The sequence below is a fragment of the Exserohilum turcica genome (assembly GCF_000359705.1).
Source record: "Exserohilum turcica Et28A unplaced genomic scaffold SETTUscaffold_20, whole genome shotgun sequence".
Taxonomy (NCBI): domain Eukaryota; kingdom Fungi; phylum Ascomycota; class Dothideomycetes; order Pleosporales; family Pleosporaceae; genus Exserohilum; species Exserohilum turcicum.
In genome coordinates, this window is record NW_007360026.1 from 235,617 (window position 1) to 252,025 (window position 16,409).

General features: G+C 55.2%; 6 protein-coding genes across 6 annotated transcripts; 3 read left to right on the top strand and 3 right to left on the bottom strand.

Annotated features, from left to right (window-relative positions):
• The first annotated feature begins 724 nt into the window (after positions 1-724).
• Positions 725-3,210, top strand: SETTUDRAFT_131155 (uncharacterized protein). The gene is made up of 3 exons (XM_008027799.1): positions 725-1,629; positions 1,676-3,160; positions 3,194-3,210. The coding sequence occupies exons 1-2, from the start codon at positions 844-846 to the stop codon at positions 2,828-2,830; spliced, it is 1,941 nt and encodes a 646-aa protein (XP_008025990.1). The 5' UTR covers positions 725-843; the 3' UTR covers positions 2,831-3,160; positions 3,194-3,210.
• Positions 3,211-4,000: 790 nt separating this feature from the next.
• SETTUDRAFT_131158 (uncharacterized protein) lies at positions 4,001-5,605 on the bottom strand. The gene is made up of 2 exons (XM_008027800.1): positions 4,903-5,605; positions 4,001-4,849 (listed from the first exon to the last, which is right to left on the bottom strand). Exons 1-2 carry the CDS (start codon positions 5,569-5,571, stop codon positions 4,091-4,093), a joined length of 1,428 nt encoding a protein of 475 aa, XP_008025991.1. The 5' UTR covers positions 5,572-5,605; the 3' UTR covers positions 4,001-4,090.
• Positions 5,606-5,780: 175 nt separating this feature from the next.
• Positions 5,781-7,309, top strand: SETTUDRAFT_169150 (uncharacterized protein). Its single transcript, XM_008027801.1, has 3 exons — positions 5,781-5,845; positions 5,899-6,003; positions 6,079-7,309. Exons 1-3 carry the CDS (start codon positions 5,807-5,809, stop codon positions 7,063-7,065), a joined length of 1,131 nt encoding a protein of 376 aa, XP_008025992.1. The 5' UTR covers positions 5,781-5,806; the 3' UTR covers positions 7,066-7,309.
• A 246-nt stretch (positions 7,310-7,555) lies between these two features.
• On the bottom strand, positions 7,556-8,550 carry SETTUDRAFT_150903 (uncharacterized protein; the record flags this gene model as incomplete). Its single annotated transcript, XM_008027802.1, has 2 exons — positions 7,556-8,335; positions 8,422-8,550. The coding sequence occupies 2 exons, from the start codon at positions 8,548-8,550 to the stop codon at positions 7,556-7,558; spliced, it is 909 nt and encodes a 302-aa protein (XP_008025993.1).
• An 846-nt stretch (positions 8,551-9,396) lies between these two features.
• On the bottom strand, positions 9,397-10,869 carry SETTUDRAFT_169151 (uncharacterized protein). Its single transcript, XM_008027803.1, has 3 exons — positions 10,754-10,869; positions 10,054-10,643; positions 9,397-10,001 (listed from the first exon to the last, which is right to left on the bottom strand). The coding sequence occupies exons 1-3, from the start codon at positions 10,813-10,815 to the stop codon at positions 9,742-9,744; spliced, it is 912 nt and encodes a 303-aa protein (XP_008025994.1). The 5' UTR covers positions 10,816-10,869; the 3' UTR covers positions 9,397-9,741.
• A 798-nt stretch (positions 10,870-11,667) lies between these two features.
• On the top strand, positions 11,668-14,745 carry SETTUDRAFT_28391 (uncharacterized protein; the record flags this gene model as incomplete). Its single annotated transcript, XM_008027703.1, has 5 exons — positions 11,668-11,716; positions 11,926-12,167; positions 12,223-14,058; positions 14,108-14,557; positions 14,611-14,745. 5 exons carry the CDS (start codon positions 11,668-11,670, stop codon positions 14,743-14,745), a joined length of 2,712 nt encoding a protein of 903 aa, XP_008025894.1.
• Positions 14,746-16,409: the final 1,664 nt, after the last annotated feature.

Sequence of the window (16,409 nt, forward strand, 5' to 3'; positions counted from 1 at the left end):
CTGTCGGCCTGTGTGACGTGCAGTGGGCACTGCATTCTCGTCGTGGCTTGGCTCCTGAACGGGCGGTTGTCGTGTTGGCAGTGCCATGCGGCCTTGTGCCACTGCAGCAGAAGCACCGATGTGCCGTCTCGACATGTGTGAGATGGCCGAGTTGCTAGTGCGTGCTAGTATAGGCTTGGGCGGGTTTGCGACAAGGCCGTGGGCTGATATCTGACTCCATCTGATACCGCCGCCGCCGTCTGTACAGTAAGTCCGAGAAGCAGAGCAGCACGAGGGCGCGGGCGGGCGGGGGGGGGGGGGGTGTATACCACTGTGTATGTGTGCATATATATGGATGGATGGATGGATGGATGGATGTGCATGCATGCCTGCAGCCCCAACACACGCGCAGCCCACTCCCGAGGGCAGCAGGGCGGCGACAGTAACCCCACACATGCCCTGGCTGACACGACGACGACTCAACCATGTGCCTGTTGCTTTCGCATACAGCGCTTCCTGTAGCCGTCCGATGAGCCCGCCCAAAGTCAGGCCGCGGCACAACGGTATTAGCCAGTTGGGCGGCGCGTCCATGAGCTATACATGGCTCCCGTTCTTTGGTCCTCACGCTGCCTGCCTGCCTGCCTGCCTGCCGGCCGAGCCCATGCTTCGGCTCAGTCGCCTCCCTCCCTCCCTCTTTCTCTCTCTCTTCCTTTTCCCCCCCACGCCCTTTGAAGCTTGCACAGTGCAACGCCGTCCGACGACTGCAGCGACCGCATCGCAGACACATTCCCTGCCCACCCAGCCCCAACTGCCACTGCCTCGGCGGCCCCGCGAACCTGGCGATCCCGCCGCCAGCGGGCGTCGATGGCCAGCATGCACGCGCCACACTCCACCACGACAGATGCCACAACGCCGCCGCCGCCGCCGCTGCCGCTTGCTGCCCACCCAGCCCCGGCTGACTGCCCTCACTCGCCCGATGCTCTGGCTGCTGCCGTGACGCTCGCGACACTGTCCGACTCCAGCCACGGTGACCATGACACTGCCCACGACCACGGCCATGACGATCAAGACGTCGACGACGACGACGCAGATGACAATGGGGGGATATCATTAGTCGGCCACCACCACTACTTCATGGAAGCCATGCCACCATCACACGACACGGATGCCGACGACGACGACCATGTGTCGGTCGATCTACACATGCACGAATTCCTTTCTCAAGTCCACTCCGTCTACGCCGCATACCAGCCCTTTGAACTATTTGAACCCTCGAGCGCGCCTCACCTTACCTCTACCACCCATATACCCACCTCGCCCGTCTTCATGAGCCATCTGTCTAGCGGCGACCCTGCACTCGAGCCGCCTCCCACGCTCAACGAACCCTATCTGAGCATCCAGGACAAGGGCGCATTCTGTCCCATCACCTCCTACTTCCACCACTACTTCAACTCGGACAAGGTCATTGTTCCTGGCCTCGACCTCATCCAGGTTCCAAGGACCATTACCAGGGACGACCTCCAGTGCGACCGCTATGATTACCAGGGCATCGACTGGGAGGCGCGCAAGACAATGCGCTCGGCGATTCGAGAAGCACGTTTTGAGTTTGAGAGTGGGAAGCTGTCGCCTGGCCTGAAGCAAGTTCGAAAGGTAATGCGCTCCTTTCTGCCTCGTCGTTTCCCCTAACACATTCCAGAACATAACTTCCACGCCCAATACAGACGTCTTCTTTAAGTTTGCAAGGATCAACACTGCTCCTCGCGCCTTTGTCCCTCATTTCCAGCTGCGGAACGTCTTGACAGCAACATCTCGCAATGACATCTATTACGCCTATGGCCATCGTGTCTTTCGTACAGACGCCGAAGGAAGCCCTGCAGATGTCGTTGTAGACCTCAACAAGCGCATAGCTTCCGACGGCTCAATAACGACCATTGCTTCCCAAGACAACGTCCTCATTGCTGGCGCTTTCGAGGGCGAGTATTCAATCACTGACCTCTCTTCTACGTACGGGTCGCCATGCACGTTTGGCCGTACCACAGACTATGCAGCAGATACAAAATCACGGATAGTCAATCACATGCATCTCTTCCATTCACGGCGAACCTACGCTCCGCAGGCTGCACTGTGTTCAAATGACCATCGCCTGCGCCTCTTGGACTGCGCCACAAACACTTTTACAAACACATTTCTCTATCCGGCTGCCGTCAATTGCTCGGCCACTTCGCCCAACGGACGAATGCGTGTAGTGGTTGGGGATTTTCAAGAAACGCTCATCACAAATGCTGAAACAGGCGAAGCATTTGAAACGCTAAACAGCCATGCAGATGATGCGTTTGCGTGCGCATGGGCAGACGACGGTATCCATGTTGCGACGGCAGCACAAGACTCCACCATTGTCGTCTGGGACGCACGTTACTGGCGGGAGCCGCTCGCTGTCATGAAGAGCGAACTCGCCGTCCCGCGATCCCTGCACTTTTCGCCCATCGGCTCTGGGCCCCGCATTCTCGTGGCTGCCGAAGCCGACGACTACATCAATGTCATCAACGCGCAGACGTGGGAGTCGAAGCAGGTTTTCGACTTCTTTGGGCCCATTGGCGGTGCGTCTTTCACACCCGACGGCCAGTCGCTTTTCATTGCCAATGGCGAAAAGCGGTTTGGTGGCATCATTGAGCTGGAGCGTGCGGGCTGGGCAGGCCAGACGGCTCGGCGCAAGAGCTTCGAACACGATGTGTGGGACGATGTCACAACCGACTGGATGCATGGCGATGCGCTGGGCGATTGTGCAAGAGTACAAGGCGGCGACGTCGCGAGACGGCGACGCCACGTCGATTTAAGCCATGTTGTTGTATGACATGAGCACTGTAGATGAACAGACTGGAGGGAAGACGAAAATATCTGGAGACCATTTTCGTCCATGATTCTCTTCTCAAATCACTAACAATATTTTGGGTATCCTTGGTTTGGATATGGGGAAGAAACAGAGCAACTGGACTCTCTCTCTCTCTCTCTTCGATCCATGTAATGTTATTTCCCTTTGTTATTTTATTTTTCTCTTCTCTTCTCATCTCATTTCTCATTTTACCTTCAGGGTTGCTGACAATGGCAAATTTTCGCATGGAAGGGGTTTTTTGAACAAAAAAAGGATGATACCACGATTGGCAGCATCGGGCATGTTGAGCCATTTACATGTCGTACTTGGTGTCAACTTTATTAAACACACACACACACACAAGACAGTAAGACAGGAGTTGGGATTTTGGGTTGATTGATTGATATCTGGTGGGGGGGGGGGGGAATTAAGGATGAGAGATATGACATTGGAGAGAAATGGTGGTACTTAACACAGCGTAAAATTGAATTTTGGAGGGTTGAAAGTTTGAAAAAGGTAGGATGCTTAGGTATGACAAGAAGAGGTGGGAATACTTGGCTACAATAACGGGAGCACAACAACGTCCATATGCAAGATGTGTGTATCTGTGTATCTGTGTGTGTGTGTGTGTGTGTGAAGATAGTTGAAAAAAAAACTCCCCAAATGCAAGCAATGCAAATTGCTCCAAACGAGGAGGAGAAAGAAGAGAAGAAAAATCAAAATCAAAATCTAAGCTGAGTGCGACAATGACTCGAGAACTGAAAAAGCATGCATGCTGCCGCTATTCAGACAAACGTTACACAATTCTTACACATTTTATGCCATGTTACCCCAGATCTTCTTACTTTATTAGTGCTTACTTAATTTGGACTTGATATTACAGACTTGGGTGGACTTTTGGTTGGTTGGTTGGTTGATTGAGGTGAGGTTATGGGGTCTGTGCTAAAGTGTAAGTAACACACCCCTGCATGTGGCAGTGCAATCACAACTGTGGCTTGTAAGCATGGCTGAAGATATGAAACATGCAAATGGGGCAAAGTGGAAGCATGCAAGTGGCAAATTCTGACATGCCGAATATGCATTGAATTCTGAAAAGACACAAAAAAAAGAGGCCAAAGTACATTCTGTACAGCCCGAATCCACACCCCCTTTCCATCTAGCATTCGGTAACTTGGGCAAACCTCACATCTCAGCGAAATGCAACAAAAAATCATACATTGATTGGCTTGCAGAATGTACACACTACCGGTCAACTTCGCCAAACACCAGGTCCATGGTTCCAATAATGGCCACCACGTCGGCCAGCAAATGGCCTCTGGAGACTTGGTCCATGCACGCCAAGTGTGCAAATCCAGGAGCCCGAATCTTGCACCTGTATGGCCTCTCGCTACCGTCCGAGACAATGTACACACCCATTTCTCCCTTGGGCGCCTCAATGGCAGTGTACGTCTCACCTGGAGGAACCGTGTAACCCTTGCTGAAGAGCAAAAAGTGGTGGATCAGAGCCTCCATGTTCTCCTTCATGGCAGCACGTGGGGGAGGAGCAATCTTGTAGTCCTCAACCTTGACAGGTCCAGCGGGCATCTGGTTCAAGCATTGGTGGATGATGCGAAGAGACTGACGGAACTCCTCCATGCGGCAGAGGTAACGGTCGTAGCAGTCACCGTTGACACCAACGGGAACGTCAAACTCGACCTGGTCATAGGCGTCGTATGGCTGAGACTTTCGCACGTCCCATGGAACACCAGATCCTCGAAGCATCACACCGGTGAAAGAGTAATTGATGGCGTCGGCAGCTGGGACAACACCAACGCCCTTGGTACGGCCAATCCAGATACGGTTGTCTGTCAACATCTCCTCTGTCTCGTCAACGCGGTCGCCAAACTGCGTGGCCCATTGGTAAATGTCATCAAGCAGACCAAGAGGGAGATCCTGTGAAACGCCACCGGGGCGGATGTAGGCTGCGTGCATACGGGCACCAGAGACACGCTCGTAGAATTCCTGCTCGACTTAGCACGTGCACATGATCAATTTCATGCTCTTCATCGACATACCATGAGCTTCTCACGCTCCTCAAAACCCCACAAAAAGGGCGTCAGAGCACCGACGTCCATTGCGTGAGACAGGACAGACATGAGGTGGTTCAGGATGCGCGTGATTTCGGCAAACATGGTGCGGATGTACTTGGCACGAAGGGGAATGTCAATGTTGAGCAGCTTCTCGACAGCCAGCGAGTAGACCTGCTCGTTGGTCATCATGGAGACATAGTCGAGACGGTCAAAGTACGGCAGCGCCTGGAGGTATGTCCGGTATTCAATCAGCTTCTCTGTGCCTCGGTGCAGCAGACCGACGTGCGGGTCGGCGCGCACAACCTCCTCGCCGTTGAGTTCGAGAATCAGACGCAACACACCGTGGGCAGCCGGATGCTGGGGACCAAAGTTGACTGTGTAATGCCGGATCTTCCTGGTGTCTACTTGGTCGTCCTCCTCCGCCCGGGTTTCCTGGGCCGTCTCGGTGGGTGCGACGCCTGCAAAGTTGGAGTCGGTCGGAACCAATCGCGTCCGCTGGCTCTCGTCGACTTGGGCGTATCGGCGGGGGAGCGACGTCGACAGGCACCGCGCAATGGGTCGTGAAGGGAATCCGGATCGGAGCTGGGGGCGGGCGGCGTTCAGGCATGCCCGCTTGGCGGCGGGACCGGCCAGACGCGCAAAAGAGACGGGCATGGTGATTCTGGCTCTCTCTCTACGACGATTGCGGGGCCTCAATGGGCGTGTAGAGTGGAGAGCGAGGGCGTGGCGTTGGAGGGGAGCTTTCCTCGCATCGATGATGCTACCAGATTGAGCCCGCCGCTATTGGCTGTCCGGGCCTTGGCGCCGCCGCGGCCTGCTCGAACTTTTTGTGAAGGCGCAAAGTTACTACCCACCTCCAACTCCAAATCTTGAACTCGACGTCGCAACAATGTCGACACCAAGCGCACAAGAGCTGATGAGGCGCAAGGTACTTATGCGACCCAGACTACGCAAGCAGAAACATTCTAACAGGACTTGCAGACGCTTCAAGTCGGCCCAGAGACTGTCATGAACCAGCAGTCGACCGACTTTCCGGGACATTGGCCGGGCGAGAACCACGAGTGGGACCTGGATTACTTCAAAGAGGTATGCGCAATCGATTATTTGCCAAGCATCGCCGGTGCTGCCATTACACGCTGCGGTTCAGCTGATACTTTGTAGAACTTCAATGTCACTTTTCACAGCCATAGCCCCAACGACACACAATTCTCTCTCACGTGCATTGACACCTCGGTGGCCAACGCGTTCCGCCGCATACTCCTCGCCGAGATCCCTACGCTTGCCATAGAAGACGTCTTTATTTACCAAAACACGTCCATTATCCAGGACGAAGTGCTGGCCCACCGCCTGGGCCTGATTCCCTTGTGCGGCGATCGCGAGGGCTTGCGCTGGATGAAATGGTACTCCAAGCCCACGGAAGAGAACCCGGGCTCGGGCGCACCGACCGACTACAACACTGTGGTACTGAGGCTGGAAGTCGAGTGTAAATGGCAAGAGGGAGGTCTGCAACGAGCAGTCGCGGGCGAAACGGACCCCGACAAGCTCTACGTGGGCCACAACGTTTACGCCAAAGACATAGTGTTTAAGCCCACCGGCCGCCAATTCGATATCTTCTCCCCTGAGGAAGGAAAGGAAATCCGCTCTACCAACCCCGACATCCTGATTTGCAAGATGAGGCCCGGCCAGAGCATAAACCTGAGCATGCACGCCATCAAGGGAATCGGACAGGACCACGCAAAGTTTTCGCCGGTAGCAACGGCTTCATACCGCCTCATGCCTACAATCGACATCACCAAGCCTATTATCGGTGCCGACGCCAAGAAATTCGCGCGCTGCTTTCCCCGCGGCGTGATTCGCCTGGACACGGTTACGGCGGCCGACGTGCAGCAACACGCGGAACTCGAGGGCAAGGAAGGCGAGCCCAAGGCCGTAGTTGCAAACGCCATGAACGACACGGTCAGCAGAGAATGCTTGCGGCACCCCGAGTTCAAGGACAAGGTCAAGCTGGGCCGCATACGGGACCACTTTATCTTCCGTGTGGAGAGCACGGGCCAGTGGGAGAGCGACGAGCTATTCTTGGAGAGCATCAAGCTGCTCAAAATCAAGTGCCAGAGGATCAAGCGGGGATTGGAAGAAATGAACAAATAAGAGACGGTGTCGTGCGACGAATCGGGTGCAAGCATGCATTTTCAAAGGCGTTTCATGGGCATTCATTGGTGGTGGTGGGTTCTCTTTTTTGTTTTTCTTGTGGCTCACATGTCGAAAAGAAAAAAAAGTTTTACGATATCACGGAACAATTTCTTCTCGTCAATTAGATCTACAGCTAATGGCTTGGACGGCCGACACGCAACTTTTCTTCCTTGGAGTTACAATCGGGTACATCATACATTCGTTCAGCATTCTCCCATACTCCTTCTCGTGTGATCCTTTTCAAGGCGCAAGCTGATATAGTACAAAAGCGGTATTGGAACACAAAATATTAGAACAGAAAAAAAGTAAGTTGGACAAGGAAAAATTCATGACAAGAAGGTGGGTATACGCGCTTCGGTTCCTGCGACACCTTATTGAATCATTCAATAGGTGAGACCAAACATGCTGGATAGTCGACTCTGCGAGTCGTGTAGTCGTCCAGCGTCTACTAGATCTCGTCAAGTGCATCATCGCACAGCTTGCGTATGCTCCGAGGGTCAAACCTTGGGCGCCAAACCATCTCTCTTCTTCTCTTGTGCAAAGCTTCTTTTTGATCATCCGACAGATCACTGGGTCGCCAAGATCTAGCCTGCTGCTTGGTGGGCGTAGACAAGGGTGAGGGAATGCCAAACTTGGCTCCACGAACCCCCGTGTTCTCCTTCAGGTTGCGAACACTCTCGAGGTGACCTTGCAGCATATCGACAAAGCTGGATGTGTCGGGTGGAAGCTGGGGTGGAAGTTGGGGAGGTGCCGCTGATTTGGGTCGCACAATTTGGGTCGATATAGATATGAGCATGCCGCTTCTGCGGCTGGATCCTGCAGGAAATTTGGTAGTAGGTGTCGGTTCCACATCCTCATCCTCATCAGGTGGCGTCGGGAAAGAAAGCCTCTGGAGCGCGAGATCAAGATGTTGCTCGCGGCTAATGGCCTCAGACAAGGTGCTTGACGCCGAAGTACGATACGAGACATAGGATGTTGCTTTCAGGCGGCGCAGCCATACTGATTCTTCTGGAAACGTGACCGAGTCGGGCGTGGACGGTTGGTCGTCGTCCAGGCTTGGAGTCGAGCAAGGCGTTATTTGCGGCGAGAGCAGGGCAATGGCAGCACAGTAATACTTTTCGGCAGCAATGAGCTCGCGGTAGCGGTTCTTGAGCGTGGCTTCCCTGGCCAGAATGTCGTGGGACAGCGCAGTGTAGAAATTGAGGTATGCACGGTGCAGGGGATGGGCCTATCAGCTGTCAGTTGATGTTTGATTAGGCCGCGCCGTGGAGTGGCGGCAGCTAAGTAAGGAAGAAAGATGAAGGTTTCACTCACGGTGCTATCCACGTCGGCCAGCAAACGCTCCCCAAATTTGGCGCACTGCGTGTAGTGGCGGCTGATGTACAGATTCTTGAGCGCCTGCATCTTCTGTCTCAGTTCGGCGTGCTTTGGTTCGGCCGGCATGATGCCGAGTATTAATTGTTTCTTGCTTTGGGGCGGTCGTATGTAGATGAAGAGCAGAACGAGGAGAGGAAAGCGTGGCGGGAAAGCAGCTGTAGCCACCCAGTTGCCAGGCGCGACAGGAGCAGGTGGAGAAAGGAGGGGGGCACTTTTATCCAAAGAAGTGAAGTGAAGCCAGCTTCGCGCGATGGGGAGGGGGGGCTGGCGGCAGTTGCTGACGTCGTATAGGCGGGCAGGAGGATAGTAAGATGAGACAATGCAGCGAGGCACGCATATAACACGCAGGATAATGGCCGAGGTTGGCAGCAATGCTCGTTGCTCTGGTTGCAGTCGACTGCAGAGGTGACGCTTCAGGGTGCAGGGGACATGCCTGCTCTCTCTCCAATGATGACAGAAAACGGGGGCTACTGCCAGAGCACCCTAGGACAACAGTGCGAACGGCGACAAGAGGGAGATATGGGCGCCTCGCACACGCCATGGCCCTATATACCAGATGGGCGGGGGCACTGGGGACGGGCACTGGGCCATGTCACTTGAACAGGTGCAGGAGGCGTGCGAGGGGCGAGTGTTTCTGAAGGTGCATGCGTGTTTCACGCGCTACGTATACTTGGCCGTATGCAGCTCGACGCTTACCACGGCGGGCCAGGCACCACAGCAACCAGGGCAAGAGCGGCCAGGAACAGGCACGCGCAGGGCAGGAACAGGCGGGTAGTGCGCAAACACCCCGTGACCCCTCTTCGCTAACACAAACGTTTGCTTGCGGTGGCCTCGCCAAAATAGCCGCAGAACCCGAGCCTGCAGGTGGCTGCATCCGGACGACGCCCCTACTCAAACCTCCGCCGTATCGGTGTTTCTAGTTTTGCCCGATCACGCCTGCGCCCAACTGCCGCCAAGTGCGAGCTGCCGGGGGAGTGCTCGTTCTCATCACGGCACTTGTGTCTGGAGCCGAGTCGATCGGCAGCATTAATGGCCTCACGGGTATATGGCATGACTAAGTGCGACACGCGCGCAGTCAAGCACTCAAGCAGGCAGGCAGGCATGACACAGGGCGATACGTGAATGCGGCAACCGACTTTCCCACCACCGGGCTGATACACGAGAGCTATGAACACATTGATATTCTACACAGCCCGCCCACAGAAGGCACAGGGTGCCACATGTTCGGCATATCAAAGTCTAACCCTCGTCGAGCGCTTAGCCCTCGGAAGCCGCCGCACCAGTAATGATCTCGACGAGCTCACCGGTAATGACGGCTTGACGCGTTCGGTTGTACAGAATCTGGAACTTGTTGATCATCTCGCCCGCATTCTTGGAAGCATTGTCCATGGCGTTTTGGCGCGCAGACTGCTCGCAAGCATGGCCCTCAGCCAGCGCCCAGAAGAGCGAGTTGGCAAGAGCGTACTCGCGGAGGTTGGGGAGCACCTCGTCCTCAATCTCGAACGCAGAGAAGTTGGCTAGGTATCAGGTCAGCACACCACCCACTGCCTTGCAGCACACTCGACATACCGGACTGAGCAATGGCCTCCTCGGAGTAAGCCTCTTGGATAATGGGCTCGTAGCTTGTGGCGTTGATGAACTTGTTGTAGACAATCTTGATCGAGGCGTAGTCGGTGGGGAGCATCGAGATCTGGTCGGCAATGCACAGAGAGTCGGCAAACGTGGGCACGTCCTTTCCGGCACCCGCAAAAGAGAGGACCATGTTCTTTCCGTTGGAACGGCCCAGCTGCGCCTTGCACTTTTCGCCAATGACGGCCAGGTCCACATCCGGGTTCTCAGCGAGCATCCTCCTGACCTTCCTCGACATTCCAGAGTGGATACCACCGCAGAGACCCTTGTCAGAGCTGCAGACAACGACGAGGCTCTTCTTGCCCTCGTTCTCAATTGGCTTGGTCTCGGCGCTCTCGAAGACTTGGTTCGACGTCTGACCGTACCTGCGGGACTCGGTCATGGCCTTCTGGGCGCGGGTGAGCTTGGTCGAGGCGACAACTTTCATCGTCTTGGTGATCTTTTCAATGTTGCGAATCGACTTGAGGCGGCCCTCAATTTCACGGAGAGTGGCATAACCGGCGGCGTTGGTGGCGGTAAGGGCAGCAGGCCTAGATATACAAGTTTCAGTCAGCATTGGATGCAGTTGGCGATGCAATTGATCCGGCAATGGGGGGGTTGCGAGGTGCGAGAAAAGCTGCCAATTGGGGCGGAAGCGTACCGGGCGGCGGCGGCGGCCATACCAGCCCTCAGAGCCGGGCGCGCAGCTCGTGACAGCATCATGGCTACGAATTGAGATGAGTGGAGATGGCGACAGCCGTGGGGTGGTGCTCTTCACTGCTGTCTTTGCTGAGCGGAAGCTGGGTCGGGCAATCGGGGATGCTGAATTGCTTTGCGCGCTAAGGCGCCAAGCGTCACGTGTGGCTCCCCAGCACACAATGCCCAAGTCACCACTCGTACTCGGACATTTTGCGCGCAGATAAGAGCCTGACAACAGTGGAATATTCTATATCTCGCGCTGCTCATTTCGCAGGCCGTCGAGCAGGTCTAGACTCGGTCTGGTGGCACGACTCAATTAGCTGGACATAGGCACGATCGATCAAACGAACAGGTGGCAAGCATGACCCAAGCCTCATGGTATCAGTTATTGTCTCAAGGGAAAAAAAAGCCGAGCGTGCGTCCGTCTTCAGCTCTCTCACTCGCGCTGACAAGCCGTCAGCAGCGTACCAGCGAATGCACCAGTGACGTTGTGCATATAGTAACTTGTAGAAGGTGACGGACCCAGATTTGGTGAAGGCCGAACGACCGTGCGTTGGTGGACTTAGCAGCAGTGATCGCAAGTGGTGGCTCCTTGGGGCTGCGCTTCACTTAAACTCAGCATTCCTCTTTTTTCCGCTCATCTACCGCCCACGCCTCTTCGCTCCTTCCTTCCTGCCCTCCCCCCCTTCCTCCACCATCGCCTCACTCGTACTGCGGGTCTGCTGCCGTCAGGCACGCGTCTCTCCACCATTACTGTCCTCGTACAGGACCGCCTCTTCTGCTTCCGCAAGATCCACCCGATTCGCGCCAAACCCTGCTGAATGCACACGCCCTTCGTACCGCCTGCGAGTCAAGCGCGCGCCGATTGCTGTTGCAATGTCGTCTTCAGGCGACGACACTCCTCTGGTGAGGGGAAGCGACCAAGGTGAGCTGATCCACGAAAGCGCTTTCTGCACGCGCTACGGCTATCTCACTCTCACGCGCCGATCGCCCTTGTGGAATTCTACTCTACCCTCTCACCACCCAGCCTCCCAACACCCTTCCACCCTCGGCCCGCTCCCCTTTGCCTTCATTTGACACAATCCGCACCTCGCGCCCACCGACTAAATAACGCTAACAACAATCGCCTTACAGCAAAGTCTTCCGCGAAAATCACAAAGGAGGAAGATAGGAAGATGAACGCCGAAATACCATCCAACGGCCACGTGGAGCCTGGCATCTCGATCCGCATGGGCCCTATCGATGAGAGCAAGATGGATGTCGATGCGCCCGAGACGAACGGCAACACCAACGGAAAGCGCAAGGCGCGCACGAGCGTAGCGAACAGCAAATCGTACAAGGATGCAAGCAGCTCAGAGGATGACGACAAGCCTTTGGTATGTCGTTCTGTGCAAATGTCATGCGCAACGTACTAAACTAACGGTGCAGCAGAGCAAGCGACGGCGGACGTCACAGCAATCGAAGCCCATCAAGGACGAGTCTGACTCGGAACTCAGCGACGTGCCTCTCAAAGCCAGGGTGCCCCCCAAGGCGACCGCCGCACAGATTGGCGAGTCGGCAGACTCTGATGTGCCCCTAGCTACGAAGCTCACGAAAAAGAAGGAATCCATCGAGAAGGCTGCCGCGAAGGAGGCAAAGGCGATTCGTAACAAAGAAAAGGCGCCTCCAAAGCGTAAGCAAAAGGTGGAGAGCGACAGCGACGAAGATGTTCCTCTTGCGAAGAAGAAGGCCCCGGCAAAGAAGTCCAACGGCGTCAAGAAAGATGAATCTGATTCGGATGCTCCCCTTGCCAAGAAGGCGGCTCCAAAGAATGCCAAGGCTAAGGCAGCTGCCGCAGCACCAGCAAAGGGCAAGGCCAAAGTAAAGAAAGAGACGGAGCAGGACGAGGAGGCTGCAGAGGAAGAAGACGAGTACCGCTGGTGGGAGGACCCAGGCAAGGGCGATGGCACCAGGAAGTGGGAAACTCTTGAACACAATGGTGTCGTCTTCCCCCCCGATTACGAGCCGCTGCCCAAGAACGTCAAGTTGATCTACGATGGCATACCTGTCACGCTGCACAAGGACGCCGAAGAGGTGGCCACCTTCTACGGAAGCATGCTCAACTCTACGCACAACGTCGAAAATCCCACATTCAACAAGAACTTCTTTGAGGACTTCACTGCCATCTTGGACAAGACCGGGCACGGCAAGGACAAGAATGGCAACACGGTCAAGATCAAGAAGTTTGAAAAGTGCGACTTCAAGCCGATTTTTGAGTGGTTTGACGCTGAGCGTGCGAAGAAGAAGGCGCTCTCGGCGGCAGAGAAAAAGACACTCAAGGCTGAGAAGGAGGCTGCAGAGGCACCGTACATGTACTGTGTATGGGACGGTCGCAAGCAAAAAGTTGGCAACTTCCGCGTTGAACCTCCTAGTCTGTTCCGTGGTCGTGGCGAGCATCCCAAGACGGGCCGTGTCAAGAAGCGTGTCATGCCTGAGCAAATCACCATCAACATTGGTGAGAATGCCAAGGTTCCCGAGCCTCCAGCGGGTCATCGTTGGAAGGAGGTTAAGCATGATCACGAGGGTACATGGCTGGCCATGTGGCAAGAGAACATTAACGGGGCGTATAAGTATGTCATGCTTGCTGCCAACTCGGACATCAAGGGTCAGAGTGACTACAAGAAGTTTGAAAAGGCGCGCGAACTCAAGAAGCACATCGACCGTATCCGTCAGGACTACCGCAAAGATCTCAACTCCAAGATGATGGCGGATCGCCAGCGTGCTACGGCCATCTACCTGATTGACCAGTTTGCGCTCCGTGCTGGTAATGAAAAGGGAGAAGATGAAGCCGACACGGTGGGCTGCTGCTCGCTCAAGTTCCAGCACATTACGCTTCGGCCTCCGGAGACGGTCATCTTTGATTTCCTAGGTAAGGACAGTATTCGGTTCTATGATGAAGTCAAGGTGGATCCTCAGGTGTTCAAGAACCTGAAGCTGTTCAAGAAGGAGCCCAAGACGACGGGCGATGATATTTTTGATCGCTTGACGACGTCGGCTCTCAACAAGCATCTCACCAGCTACATGCCTGGCCTTACTGCAAAGGTGTTCCGTACCTACAATGCGTCCTACACGATGGCGAGGCTGCTCAAGAACATGAAGGCTACTGGATCTGTTCAAGAAAAGGTCAAGGCGTACAATGATGCGAACCGTGAAGTTGCGATTCTTTGTAACCACAAGCGTACCGTTGCTGCCAGCCACGCGACATCGATTGAGAAGATGCATGAGAAGGTTAGTAGTGCTGTTTGCCGTGTGCTATGGGTGATACTGACATGGGTAGATTAATGGTCTTCGCTATCAAGTGTGGAGGACCAAGATGATGATGCTTGACGTGGACGCAAAGATGAAGAAGAGGAAGGGTGCCGAGTTCTTTGAGCGACCAGAGGATCTGGACATGGAGTGGGTCAAGCAACATCAGGAGGCGGAGGTGGAAGAGCTGCGGCAGAAGATCATCAAGAAGTTTGAAAAGGACAACGAGAAGCTCAAGGCGGACGGTGAGCGGGAGATGAAGCCCAAGGAGCTGGAAGAACGCCTCGAAAAGGCTTCGGAACTGGCGGCCAAGTACAAGAAAGAAAACAAGACGGGCAAGGTCGAGGCCGAGGGCAAGGGCCCGACGATTGAAAAGCTCGAGGGCAACCTGGACAAGCTCAACCAGCGCATTGAGAATATGAAGATCCAGATGGAAGACAAGGAGGGCAACAAGGAGGTTGCCTTGGGAACATCGAAGATTGTAAGTGGATGGGATGTGGATGTGGCGTGGAGCGAGTTGCTGACTTTGGACAGAACTACATTGACCCGCGTCTTACGGTGGTCTTCTCGAAGAAGTTTGACGTGCCGATTGAAAAGTTCTTTTCCAAGACGTTGCGGGAGAAGTTTGACTGGGCGATCAAGTCGGTGGATGAGAACTGGGAGTTCTAGGGCCCGAGAACAGCAGGCTTGGCAGGTGGGCATTTCGATTCGTCTTCGGACATATTCATAGGGCTGCATGGGACGTGGACAGCATTATGAGTGGTGGGACTTTTGGGCGATGTGAGGCGAAAAAGCATGGCATTTATTTTATGCGAGTTTTGTACGTGAGTGAGGTGGGCGGAGGGAATTTTTCTGGGGAGATATTCTGCATGACGAGATATATATTTGACATAGTAGGAATGATGTAGCGTGCCACGAGGGTGGATGGAATAAAGGCCATGTGCTCGAGTGGTGAAGGATGCATATGCAAGTGCGGGTCGATCATGACGGCGTGCAGCTTCCGTGCATGAACGGCGGTTCTTGCTGCGAGGCACAGTGTGGGTGTCCAAGGTAGTCGTCATTGGGGATGGGGGGTTTATACATGTAATATGGACATGGATGGGTTTGGGCGCTTGTGCTTGTGCCTGCATAGCAGCGGGAGGGCATGAGGTATCCAATGAAGAGAGGTCCCACAGGCTCTATTTTTGTGCTGGGTTGCATGGACGCACAGATGACGGGACAAGTTGTGCTGTGTGTGTGTGTGTGTGTGTGTGTGTATGTACTAGTTGATATGTCCAAGGGGCCCGGAGAGGCGGCAGGATTGCGTAGGCCAGGCGCTTGTGGGGGGCTGGAGGCGTCTTGGGCGAGTGCATTAATATTCAGTCGAGGCACTTTTTGCAGTGGGATGGGTGATTAGTACCTACTTGGTGGGTGAAATGACGGCCAGGTGATCAGCAGAGACGGTCCGCGGAGCACAGGGGGGGCCACTGGACTACTGTAGATACGACGACGGTCATCATGCAGGTCCGACGTTGAGTAGAACATGACGGGTCCCCCACCCCCCTGGCGGGTGTTTGCGCCTCAACCAGGGCCGGCCTGGCAGAGAGGCCCAACGTCCATGTGCCAGGGGAGGGAGGGGGGCAAGGTGAAGGGGACATTGGGGACATTGGGGACGTTGGGGACCTGCCCCTGAGAAGCGCTTCCTCATCGCCCGTTGCTCGTCCTCGGCCACCCCACCCCCCACTTTGGGCAGTCATGCGGCCCAGTTGTTTAGTCTCTAGACAGCAGTGTGTACATGTGCATGTACATCTGGAGACAAGGTCCAGCACGGCGGGAGCGTGCCGTCCTTTTTTTTTCCCACCGCCCGCTGGACTGGTGTACATCTCCCGCCGCAACCGCCTCGCGCTCGCCGGCGGGCACAAAGACCAAGGGGCCATGGCAATGCCGTCAGAGGCCGTGTGACGTGACGTGATGTGATGTGACGGCCCGTGGGCACTATGTAGGTAATGCCGTATGGGCGCGTGTCTGCATACAGGACATGGATAGGGTAGCATGTAGCTGGTGCTGGTGCTGGTGCTGGTGCTGGCTAGTCGTGGGGGTGAGTTGGCGTCAGCCACAAGTCCAAGTGCATGCTGCGCTCTCTCCGCCCCCCCAATACGAAATGTCTCGCGGATGACTCTGGCTCGCAGCAAAGCGCTCCTCACACTCATCGGCCTGACTTGCCCTCGCCTGCGGGTCAATGAGTCGCATAGTGGGCCAGGGTTATATGACATCGTTGTTGTGCCGTGGGGACCTACCCTATGCTGCGACGGCCGCCCTCTCTCCCTCTGCTCCCCTCGCCAGTTGCCGCCTCC